The sequence below is a fragment of the Zingiber officinale genome, unplaced genomic scaffold, assembly GCF_018446385.1.
Source record: "Zingiber officinale cultivar Zhangliang unplaced genomic scaffold, Zo_v1.1 ctg127, whole genome shotgun sequence".
NCBI classification, from domain to species: Eukaryota; Viridiplantae; Streptophyta; class Magnoliopsida; order Zingiberales; family Zingiberaceae; genus Zingiber; species Zingiber officinale.
The window spans coordinates 458,484-471,648 of record NW_024589823.1 but is presented as its reverse complement, the minus strand read 5'-3'; the positions used below and the strand labels follow the sequence as shown (position 1 = coordinate 471,648).

At 36.0% G+C, this 13,165-nt stretch overlaps 1 protein-coding gene across 1 annotated transcript; it reads left to right on the top strand.

The window, feature by feature from the left end:
• The first annotated feature begins 3,162 nt into the window (after positions 1-3,162).
• Positions 3,163-8,337, top strand: LOC122035953. Its single transcript, XM_042595112.1, has 4 exons — positions 3,163-3,858; positions 3,937-4,662; positions 7,939-8,023; positions 8,090-8,337. Exons 1-4 carry the CDS (start codon positions 3,163-3,165, stop codon positions 8,335-8,337), a joined length of 1,755 nt encoding a protein of 584 aa, XP_042451046.1.
• The last annotated feature ends 4,828 nt before the right edge of the window (positions 8,338-13,165 follow it).

Sequence of the window (13,165 nt, the reverse complement as noted above, 5' to 3'; positions counted from 1 at the left end):
CGTCATTTTTTTTTTTTTGAATTGTAAGAAACTACAAGTATTCAAGTGTAGACGAATCACGAAATTGTGTACGTAAACATGAATTATAATAAACATGATTTTATTATGTGAAACTATGCACGTACGTTACGTGCATTTACCAACTAGTAAGCATATAGTTGATACACAAGATTATACTTAACATTATAATTAAAAAAGAAAATCGAATTAATACCTCTTGTATCTGTAATGTTAAGAATTCCAGCAGCAATATCTTCTTCCATCGACATACGGAACTCATCACTATTCTTACGTTCTTCCACACGCCGTAATTGTTCCTGCAAACATTGAAAGAATGAAGTGAGTTATCTATATATCTAGTAAAAAATCTATATGAAATTGACGCCATACGAAGTCTGATGCACCTTCTGTATCTTCCTCTGCTCCTCCTCTTTCTCTAAATCATCAATATATTCCTGTACAAGTAAAGGTCACAAACAAAAATGACTAACTAACCTGAAAAATTTGCAACCCATCAAACTTTTCTAGTCGGTAGCATCTTTCGTCATCCTCCAGACGGTCTTGGACTTTAATTTCTCTACTGGCTGTTTTGTTTGCCTAAAGTATAGGGATAGAACAAAATCAAAATACATTCAAGTAAAACAATTGACTCTACTACTATACTATACTATACTATACTATACTATGATCAAGTTGAGTAATATGCCTTTATAAAGTCACAGGATTCAAGAAATGCTCTGTATTCCATTATGGTACACCAAGTTGGCAATAATTAGGTGCTCTAATTGCAATAACAAACAATTTACAGCCCAAAATTTTCAAATATATAGGTAGATTAGATTCCCAATAAATCCTAGTCCCACAAAGGTATTAAGTAATGCATTATCATAATGTCACATTCATAATCATAAAGAAAATAGGGCAGCAGAAAGCCATGTTTCATTTGATGTCAGATTAGCAGCAGTGTTCTCTGTCTGCTCCCGGGCTAGCTAAAATCAAAGTGTGAGTAAAAATTATCTCATCATATATAAAGCCATGCATGTTTAGCTATTGGCGTAAAAGTATAACAGGACAAAAAGATATAACAGATGAAATAAAAATGAAAAGCCAACTAGAACCTTAAGATCATCAGGAATTGTCCATTTGGATTGCTTTGTGGTCTTGTTATAGTAGTATCTACAACAAATAAAAATAATCTTACCAATGGAACAAAAACAGCGGTGCTGGAGGAACTTAGAAAACTAGAAGAAATTGTTAAAGGGAGAAATCAGTGCATACTTTTGACCATCTGAGGTAGTAAACTCCTTCCGGCCTGTGGATGCATCTGCCCTCTGATACAAAAAGAAAAAATGTTATGGTACTCCAAAGACTAATTAATGAGATTTCCAATAAAAGAATAAGTGAGGAGCAATAAATAAAGACCAATAAAAAATTTTGTAAAGAGGAAGTTCAACCAGATACATTTAAGTAAAGAAAGCAAGATGAAATTTGGCAGGATAACATGTCAAATTCAAGATATATATACAAGCCACGAATGAAGTCAAGGCCAAGAAACAATCTTGTAGTGAAATATTTTCTTGTTCACTAGATATTAGGTACAACATAATTTGAACCATGCACCAAACTCGCCCAAGTTAATGAATAATGTATTTGCCGGAGCTAAATCTATTTAAAAACAAGGAAAGCCCTTGATCGAGCAAAGAATGAGACACATGTTTGAGGGCAGAAGAAGATACAAACACCATGTGTGTCTGATCAAATAAAACGGGTAAGTAAATACCATGCTTGAGAAGAGTTGTACTTTAAAATAGGAGGCAAAGAATATATATCCTACTTAGCATAGTACGTCTTAATCACGAACACTTGGTGACAATTTGGCTAATTAATTATAGTACAATCAACATGTTATTGGCATATGTATGATAAGATATGCACCGGCAAATTAAATACTGTAGAAAATAACCATGTAGGGAAGATATATACCTTTGTGTGAGAATTTTGAAGCAAGTACAAGTGTGATAAACTTTAAAACTAATCAAGTAACTTAATCGACATGACCATGTTAAACTTTTTATACCAAGGCAAACATGAACCTAAAGAAAAAAAATTGGTGTGATATGAAGTCCGTACCAAAATTAACAAGAATATCAGTGTTTCATAAAATGACTTATCTCAATAGACGTCATCAATTCAAGGGGCTTCTCCCAGACAGATTTCCTAGTCTTCTTATTATAATAGTATCTGAAATGCTTTTTTTTGGATGAATCATAATAAAAAAGAATAATGTACAAAACTAATGAAAGGACAAAGAATACCGTATACTAATATGAGGCATGACAGACATTTTAGTGGAACGCTGATCACAATCAAAGTAAACAAATAAAGGAAAAAATTATAAAAAAATAAAGAAAAACATACTATATATATTATATATTATTAGTTTTTCATTCATCTAAATTATTAATATTACCTTGATCGGGGATGGAGAGGACTTTACTGTACCATGGAGAGAAACGATCTATATGAGTACCAAAGTCGAAGTGGAAAAATAAATATTAGGAAACACGTGAAATGAAACCACTGCTTGGGAATTAACCATAAGGGTGCGTTTGATTAGGGATTATCCTTGATAACTTTGATTATCCATCCAAGATTATCAACAAAAATCCTGTTTGATTTTACCTTATTTAGTTTTCTTTAGCATGACCCTAAATTTTTTTGATTGTTTAAATTTTGTAAAATTTAACTGGATACATATCCACAGCGTCAGTAAATTACTAAGTTATATAATTATCTTTTACCTTATTGTCAATATATTTTATAATAATTAATTAATTGATACATGGATTTATTTTTATTTTTTTTCCCTAAATTATTTTGAGATCCACTAAGATATGATGGCAAAAAGTAATTCCCTAATTGAAACAGTCAATTAACAAATGTTAATAATTGTTTTTAAATTTTAAACTAAAAATAGAATGTCTTTTTTTTTGTTTAATTAATTTAAAGATAAACAATGACCGTGTCAAATTAGTGCCCCTTTTAAGCAAAGCCAAATCTCCTCATCAATCGCATTATATTAAGTTTTGGTTTTAAAAAAAAAACTTGTGTTCACGAGCATACATATATACATCGTTTTAGTAGATACGATTAAATTGGCTGATGCTGGTTGAAGAACTACTAATAACTATGGAAATCAGTCTTCTGATCGACGTGAAAAAGGAACGCGTGATATTGGCGGAGTCAAATAGCGATTTTATAGACGTATTGTTTAGCTTTCTGACGTTGCCGTTGGGCACCATCGTCCGTATCCTCGAGAAGCAATCCTCCCTCGGCTTCATGGATCGCCTTTACGAGAGCGTCCAGAAACTCGATATCGATTACTTCAGCACAGAAGCCTGCAAAACGATGTTGCTGGCTCCGAGAAGCGTGTCTGATTTAAGATGCGAGGATCTAAAGCTTCGCCCTGACGATTCATATCCACGGAGCATTTATATTTGCAAGACCCCTGATTGCTTCTACAACGGAAGAAAACCTTGTAGCAGAGAAGCACATACTGTGTGTTCGCAGTGTGGCCGCACCATGACACGTTATTATTCGTCGATTGATGATAGAATTGCAGGTGAATTCCATGTGGACAAGGAATTAAAGGATCATATTAATTTTGCTAAAGAGAAAAAGGAAGAAAATATTGGCGGCGTTTTTGTAGTAAAAGGGGGGAGGTTTCTGGTTACAGATGATCTATATGTGATGCAGAGCTCCACGAAGAATACTTTGGCAGAGATGAAAAAACACGGAATTGAAAATTTTGACAGCTGCCCCTTGGAGCAAAGGAGAGTGACGCTCCAAAGATCTACGGTACGTACGTACTGCTAAACGAAATCTATATATATATATATATTTATATAATTCTTGTAATTGAATTTGTTTATGTAGGTTCTGGATATACTCAAAAACTCATTGGCAGAATCCAAAACTGTATTGACAAATGTTTTCCTGAAAGAGAGGAAATTAGAGCAAAATGGCAATGGTGTAGTTATCTCTAGAAATATATCCCCACTATTTCATTTAAGGAGGAAATCTATATCTAAAGAAATAATTGTCAAGTTACAATGGAACAAAACTAATGACGATATTGTTTATGTTGAAGCGGGAGCGGATCTTGTAGATTATCTATTTAGTTTTCTTACACTTACTTTGGGGGCTGTGGTGAATCTATTAGATGGGGTCTCTGGCATCGGAAGCATTGACAATCTATATCAAAGTGTTCGAGAATTACATTACTTGTATAAATGCATCAAATCAGAGCAGTGCTTATGGGAACTTACACTTCCAATTGTGGCCTCCCACTATCGTTGTGATAATCAACTTTTAGAAATAAGAGAAGAAGACTATTGGCTTGATTTAAGAGCATTATTCCCTCGAGGAGCTGCTGAAATGTCAAAGATGATACTTGTTGATCCAAAGTCTCCCGTTGGTGGTTCCAAAGGCGGTGGGAGATTCATGAAAAGATCGAATAAGTTTTTAGTAGCGGAAGATATGGGTGTATATCCATTTAGTTCTTTAACAGCGTTGGATATTATGAAAAAATACAACACTGAATACGACACTTTGCACTTGGACGATATCGAAGAAGAGACGATTACACTAGGAGGACGAGAGGTATGATCTTACTTTTCTTCTGTAATAATTAAATTGTTTTTTTATTAATATTTTTCTACTAACGACCACTTTTTCGTTTATGAATATTACTTTTTTAAAAATACAATAAATCAGTAATTATTATTTTTAAATAAATATATATACACACGATAATAATCGTTCTCGTATTTTTTGCATTTCCTTTCCTCATAATTCTTTATTTATATTCTAATTTTTTTTTTGTTTCTTTTTATGTGTAGGGTTTGATAGTTTTGAAAGGAAGTTTAAAACTACCGTATTAGTCATCAAATTAAATTGTTAGTATACTTTTGTGGTTCGACTTTGAATATAACAGGGCATCCTATGATATGAACCCTTGCATGTATTTAAATAAATATTTTTTTCTGTCATTGATTGAAGTAATTCTTTTTTTTTTCTCTTCCATGAATGGGATGATTTATGGTGGCTATAATAATGCACATGTAGTCTTAAAATTGTTGCAATATAGTTTATCTTTATGTTTAATGAGATTACTTTAAGGAGGTCAATTGGTCAAATAGATTGATGTTTTAAATTTTCAACGGACAAGAGTCACTTGTATTTTCAGACGACTCCATGAGTTGCATGCATATATGGATTAGGGATGGTATTTCTTATCCAACATGGTCTAAATCAAATATGAAAAAAATGATATTAAGATAAGATCTTATTAGATTCTGATTAAATTTGGATCGATTTAATTGACATGATTAATTAATAGGTCGGATTTAGATCAACTTGAAATAATCCGATTGCAGCCTATGAATCCATTTATAAATATTTACAAGAATTTACAGTACGCGCTCAAGAGTTTACATTAACAAAAGATAACATTTAGACAATTAAACAAATATTTGGAGTCTACGAATAGATTCTAAACAATATTTTTTTGAAAACTTAGAAATCGCATTTGAAGCTATTAATTATTAAGATAGATTAGTGCAATTTCTCTAAAAAAACTTTCGAAAAATTATACCAATAAACAAAATATCATGTCTTTGCATGTAAACAAGCAAAACACATTTAAATGGTCATAACTGAAGTTAATTCTTGTTAAAGTTCTTCAAATGCCCAATTGCAACAATCAACCCGATACAACTAATTAATAAATCACTACATTCTAGTTAAAATTCCTTTTTTTTTCTCTGGTAATTATAGCTAAAAATTCTACATTTGTGAATGTCATGTCAGGTTAAGTATATGGATATCTGTTCTGAGAAAAATGAACATTCTTAATATGACCCATCTATATCCGACTTCTGTAGCATCGACAATATACTATAGAACATACGTTTACTTGCTATAAATCCGTAACTGTGTTCAGCAATGATCTCTTATGAAAAGCAAATGTGGTTTTCCACTTTCTAGAAAACTTTAAAGCACATGATATTTGTCTGAGAACGGAGACGGTTGACTTGTCGGTAATACGCTACTATTCTTGTTGACCAGGAGGGTGGCACGACTTCCGCTCTATGAAGAAGAAGACTCACAACAAAATAAGTTAGAATGATGGCCGGGGAAATCCCTAGAGTAGCCAGTCTGACTCTCAAGTAAACTTTTTATGAAGAAGAAAGTAATGGTTAGAAATTAGAGTTTTGAAAGTATGTGTTCTCGTACCTTTGCTCATGAGAGTTGAATACCTTTTATAGGATAGGACCTCTCCATCATGTACTCCCCATGCCCCCTTATTTCTAGCTATTGTTGCCACCATCCCCGAAATAAATGTCCATTACGACCCATTTATGTCAAAGTTAATAGTTGCGTTTTACGGCTTTCTTGTAGTAACAGTTGCGCTATTCATTATCCCCCATGAATAACATAACACTTTGTTGCTCTAAGTATCCGGGATTCGGGCACCGGACATAGCCTGGAGTCAAGAGTAGCTGAGAGTCGGAAGTAATCGGAAGTCAAGTATCGGGCGTAGTTGGGAGTCGGGAGTAGCTGAGAGTCGGAAATAATGGAGAGTTGGGCGCTGGACATAGTCGGGAGTCGGGAGTAGTTGAGAGTCATCCCGTGTTGACCCCGCATGCCATCCTAGCTTGATTATTGACCCTCTTGGCCACATGGTATCTAGGAAATACCCTTGCATCACTAATCCCCCTTTTAGGTATAGGCGAAGGAGGTGCAAGTCCGACTGACTGGATTGCAGCATCATGTAACCAAGTTTCAGTTTGGTCCGTTGTACACGTGGACAAGAAAATATTTAACTTATCTTTAATGAGATCCTCGCTTTAATTATTAACATGCCTCTTAAAGTCAGGCATGCCTTGTCAGCCATCACTTCCAATCCTAAAGAATACCTTTATCTCCAAGGTTATATCAAATTAATGTGATGTGACCTTTGACGAAGAAGAACCGCCTATCTTTAGCATAATGATTATTTCATTCTCGTAATACGAGCTCAATCCAATGACCAATAGTATTCCCCTACTCCTATTATGATCATGATCTAAAGGTTCTGATTAAATGGTAATGGGTATAAATATGGTGGAGAAGCCCTTATCATTTTATGCAACCCTGCCCTTATTTCCGCCGACTTTCTTCTTTGCTTCCGCTTCAAGTTTTTTGCATTTTCATACTAGAGAAAGTTTTTAGCTTTTTCCGTTGTTTGAACGTTCTCCAGTCTACTTTTAGTTCTTCATCGTTTTGGTTTTGATCTTTGTGATGGCAACATGGTCTTCCTCCTCGTCCATTCCCTGGTACTGATCTATAGAGTCTAGTTTTAGTAATGTCTTCTTAGATCGCTTAAGAACCACCTACGAGATTTCGGATAATCACGTCTTGATATTTCCTAATGGTAATGATCGTCTTGACCATTCACCACCAGGATGTGCCACCTTCTTCCGCAGTCACTTGATAAGAGGACTACGCTACCTCGTTCATCATTTTTTCTCTGAATATTGTAATACTAGTCCCTTGTCCTAGTTAGGGTCTAACTCCTTTCGCATCTTGACTGACATAGTTATTTTGTTCTATTTATATTGCTTACCTCTGAGTGCTCATTTGTTCCATTGTTTCTTTTATCCTAGGAAGATGGAAGATGGGGTATTTCTCTTCTCCTCCCGAGTGGGTCATGGTCTGCTCAAGAACCTTCCTACTTCTCATAAGGGGTGGAAATCTCAATTTTTCTGCATCCGACCTCTTATTCTCATGTTTTAGCCGAGCCGTTTGCAACGAGATTTACCTACTTCTCCTGTAAGAGACAATCACCTAATATGAGGCTACTTCAGTGTTTCTGAGTAACTTTAAAATATGAAGCTCAACAACACTTCTTTGCTCAAGAAGGGGCCGCTTCACATGTTTAGGCTAAACCATCTTCCAACTCCTCTTCAACTATCTGTTGGTACCATCCTGCTCCTTTCCTTGATTCTTATTTTCTAACTAACTAAAAATACTTCTTTTATTACAGCTGCCACAATGCTTAAAGCTGCATTTGAGAATGCCTTTATAATGACTGATATTGAATTGGAGGTACAAGGTGTTGAAATGATTGATATAACCAAGGCGGAGATCGCTACAATTGCCACACCTACCTCAGCACCTGTCATCACATTCCCCCCTTCGTTAGCTCTGATGGAGGTTGTTCCAGTGCCCCTTGATGGGGATACCTCTTTGCCTCTGGCCCCTCTACTAGAGGTGATTCCTCCTGGCAGTTGACCTACAGCGGAATCCACCTACACATCTTATCGTACTCTTTTGAAAGTTTGTGTCATCGATAACAGATAATGTACAGCAAACAAATAGTACTTTAGAAGTTTCTAGCCATCCATATTAGATATTTACGTACTTGCTTAAGTAAATGTGTCAGAAAACACTTTTTGACTTGTCTTTTCCTAAGACGTTTTGGAAAATATACATATACTTTGAGATGCGTGCACAGATATTATATGCTACTATAAAAGGGGATCTCCATTCACAGGTGGAGGTGTGTGATATTTTATAGTTGAATATGCTCATTGCTACAGTCTACTTACTATTCTTCTGCTCATACATGGATCACTGATTTGAGCATCAAAAAGTCAATGTCGGAGACCTTTCCCTGGTCCGGCACTAATTCTCCTGATCTTGGAAGACAGCGCAAAGTCTTCCTCCAATCAACACTAGAGCCACCGCGAAGTTTTCTTCCAGTCAACACCAGGGTCACCGCGAAGTCTTCTTCCAGTCAACACCAGAGCCACTGCGGATTATTCTTCTAGTCAATTGCAGAAATGCGTGCCCAGCCAACCATCTTCTCAGCTTTCAGACAGGATCATATTTAGCATCATATATGGGAACTATACCTGTATCCGACAGGATCTTTACTTTCTTTTAAGACGTTAATTAATCTGATTAATTTGATTAAACATTTTGAAAAAACAAAGAAAGGAAAAAAATGCAAATTAAAGAAAAGGTCTAGGTTATTTGATTGTTGTAAACTGCTACATTAAATTTTTTTTTTCGATATTTGTGGTCAATTTGGAGATATCTGTCTGTTGAAGAATTATGCAAATATTTTGGAAAGTAATGAAATATATTTTTGATGAAATTTTTTTTAAGGTTTTCAAATTTTGTTATCACCATTAACTTAGTTATTAATCTAACTGATGTCATCTTATTTGATCAATTTTAAATAACAATGCTGTTAATTAAAATCGAATGGAGAATGATTTAAAATTACAATAAGAGGAAACTTTCTTTTCTATTAATTAACTAATTAAAACTAATTTTATTAGAAGTTTGTAATTTAATATTTAAAAAAGATCTTTGGTGAATTTAATAAAATATATGATACGATGATAAGATGCACCCCTCTAAAAGTGGGTCAAGATAGTATAGATCAGCTGATATAGTGGTCAAAATTAATAAGAGTTCAAAGGTACTCGTAATATTATCAGTTGCCCGAGTGGATTACATGGCAGGGCGGACTTAAAAGGTTGACAAGACCGTCCAAGAGATCGTCCTTAGCACTTGCAGTCAAGGTCAAGAGCCTAACACTAAGTTATCTGATCAACTGTCTTGGCCAATCGGACCTCCGATCTGATCGGACGCAATACACCCCTTCGACAATAGCACGATCGAGTGAAGAATAGGTCGATAGCTCCATTCAGTATGGCTGAGCTGGTGACGTCTCGACCGAACGACTTGTAGTCGACCTACAGCGGGATCCACCTACACATCTTATCGTACTCTTTTGAAAGTATGTGTCATCGATAATAGAGAATGTACAGCAAATAAATAGTACTTTAGAAGCTTCTAGCCAGTCATATCAGATATTTATGTACTTGCTTAAGTAAATATGTCATAAGATATTTTTTGACTTGTCTTTTCCTAAGACGTTTTGGAAAATGTACATATACTTTGAGATGCGTGTACGGACTCTATAGTGCCACTATAATAGGGGATCTCCATTCACAAGCGGAGGTATGTGATATTTCATAGTCAAACATGCTCATTGCTACAGTTTACTTACTATTCTTCTCCTCATACTCGGATCACTGACTTGAGCATCGGTAGGCTAACGTCGGGGACCCTTCCCTAGCCCGGCACTAACTCTCCTGATCTTACAGGACAACGCGAAGTCTTCCTCCAGTCAACACCAGAGCCATTGCGGAGTCTTATTCCCGTCAACACCAGAGCCACCACGGAGTCTTCTTCCAGTCAACACTAGAGCCACAACGGAGTCTTCTTCCAGTCAACTACAGAGCCACGTGCCTAGCCAACCATCTTCTCAGCTTTCGAAAAGGATCATATTTGGCGTCGTATATGTGAACTGCACCGACATTCGAGACGTGAAGATGGAAGATGTTGGATGACTCACTACAATAACATTAACTCAAAAAGAGTTAGAGATACTAATTAATGTCCAAGCTGCAAAGATGGTGCAGCAGCAACATGAGATGGCAGCCGACTGTCGAGCGTCCAAGGACCCAGCTGTATTGGTGATAGGTCAGCGAGCTAACCAAAGAACTCGAGCAGAAGACCCTATTGACCACCAACAAGTACCGAATGCGTTAATCCCATACCACAAGGCGTTATTTCGCACGCCCGATCGGGAGAGCATGGCCGAGCTGAAAGGACACAAGGATCATCTTCTGAGAATGCGCTCGTCGAGGACACACAAAAGGGCAAAGCAACCTGACTCAATGACTCTCTCGAGTGGAGCAACAAACAATTCTCCCAAGAGATCCTCGACGATCAATTGTCACCTCACTTCAAACCTTTAACGGTCCGAAAGTACACAGGGTCAACTGACCCCGAGGACCATCTATTGAAATTCGATAACATAGCCAAGCTCCACCAATACACCGATAGAGTCAAGTGCTGAGTGTTCCTCACCACACTCTTTAGATCGACGCAGAGGTGGTTCAAGCGCTTGCCTATCATATTGATCTGCAGCTTCAAAGATTTTCGACCGGCTTCTCTACAATACTTTACTAGCAGTCGTCGCTACCAAAAGACGAACGTGAACTTGTTCGTAATCAAACAAGGGTCTAAGGAAGCATTACAAACATATTTTAAGAGATTCAATTAAGTGGTCATGGGCGTCCCATCAGCCACATAGAAAATCTTGATAAATGTCTTCTCCCAAGGGTTTATAGATAATAATTTTTTTTTCGCTCTCTTATCAGGAAACCTCCAAGAGATTTTGATCATTTGCTCAGACAAGCCACGAATTGCATCAATGTTGAAGAGACCAGTTAGCTCGAAAAAAGAAGTGATTCCGAGCCAGTGACTATCCCGGAGCGCCGAGCGTCCCCCACCCATCAATCGCCAAAAGGGCCTCGAGTAGGCACAATGCATCAACATCAGGAGCCCCGAGCCCATGTGGTCCAATCTGTGGAGATCAAGCGATCAAAACTCGCTGGGCCCTGACAGTGGACCCCGCTCTTCTGCTCTTATCATCGCTCGGCAACTCATAATATGGAGTATTGTTACCATCTCAACCCAAAGCCGTGCGGACCCACTCTCCCAAGCATTCCGCCGTCTATCGCCCTCTCCTGAACGCCGCCATTACCATCAACCAGAAAGATAATATGATGAAAACCGTGTGACTATCGAGCAACACCGAATATAGCTCCAACAAAGAGATAATTAATCAGAAGTATACTTGGATATCTGCCGAATGACCACGCTCGTCAGCCCTTAGAGTAGTACATCTTAGTCACGAACACTTACTGACAACTTGGCTAATTAATTATAATACAATCAACATGCTATTGACAGATGTATGATAAGAGACGCACCGACAAATTAAATACTACAAAAAATAACCGTGTAGAGAAACAACCTTTGTGTGAAAATTTTGAAGCAAGTATAATTATGATAAACTTTAAAACTAATCAAGTAACTTAATGACATGACCATGTTAAAATTTTTATACCAAAGTAAACATGAACCTAAAAAAAAAATTGGGTGTGATATAAAGTCCGTACCAAATTAATAAGAATATCAGTGTTTCATAAAATATGACTTATCTCATAAATAAATGTTAGAAAACACGTGTATCTTATTTAATTTTCTTTCTGATAGAGGAGCATGATCCTAAATTTTGTTATATAATTATCTTTTACTTGTTGTGAATAAATATATTTTATAATAATTAATTGATATCCGATCAATTAAAATATTTATATATTTTGAGCAGATACTTTTTTTGTTAATTCTTTCTATAGTATTTTTTGAGCAGATACTCTTTGTTAGTTATTTCTATACTATTTTGAGCAGACACTCTTTGTTAAATATTTCTATATTAATTAGATGATTTTCCTAGATACAATTAAATTGTTTTCAGGTTCAAGAACAACTGACGATGGAAATCGTTAATTATGATTGTAGAAAAATCGGAAGATTTAGAATAATATTGATTTGCTGTTTTTTTCTTCATAAAAATAAGATATATTTACAAATACGAGAAAAGATCGGGTTGATTTCCCAATCATATTATTAAATAATTAATTAAATATTCTAAACCTAATTAGTTGTGTAATGAAATTTGTTGTTATCTGGTAATATTTAGAAACCCAATATAGGAAATTAAATCATGATTGATATACATTATAAATTAATTCCTCTAATAAAATTAAACTCTAATCAAAATTTTCTACATTTATAAAAATTATTTCCTAATATAATGAATACACGGGGTAATTCGAGTCGAGCGCTATTAAGGAAAAAATAATGAATTATTTGATTTGCATTGATTCGTTAACAAAAACAACATCCAGTTAATTCGTTTCTGATTCTCGTCTTGTCCCTATAAATATAACACAACTAATCTCTTCTAATCTCTTCTCCTCTTCCACAACAATAAACAGAGCAATGGCGACCGGCAGTTACAATTCTCTGCCGTCCTTCTCCAAGGTGCCTAAGGGCAGGCGAACAGAGCGTCGCCGCCAATCGACTCTGTCGTTTTCATGGCACACCGAAAAAGAGAAGGAGTGTGCCCTCACGCTCGTGGACTTATCAAAGATGACTCCGGCAGAGGAAGAAAGGTCCCCGCTTTCTC

Excerpts from the sequence above, each read along its gene's own strand:
- LOC122035953 (XM_042595112.1), top strand. The coding sequence starts at position 3,163 with ATGCTGGTTGAAGAACTACTAATAACTATGGAAATCAGTCTTCTGATC. Across the intron at positions 4,663-7,938 it reads TTACACTAGGAGGACGAGAG|CTCAACAACACTTCTTTGCT; the intron begins GTATGATCTTAC and ends TAAAATATGAAG. Across the intron at positions 8,024-8,089 it reads TCCTCTTCAACTATCTGTTG|CTGCCACAATGCTTAAAGCT; the intron begins GTACCATCCTGC and ends CTTTTATTACAG.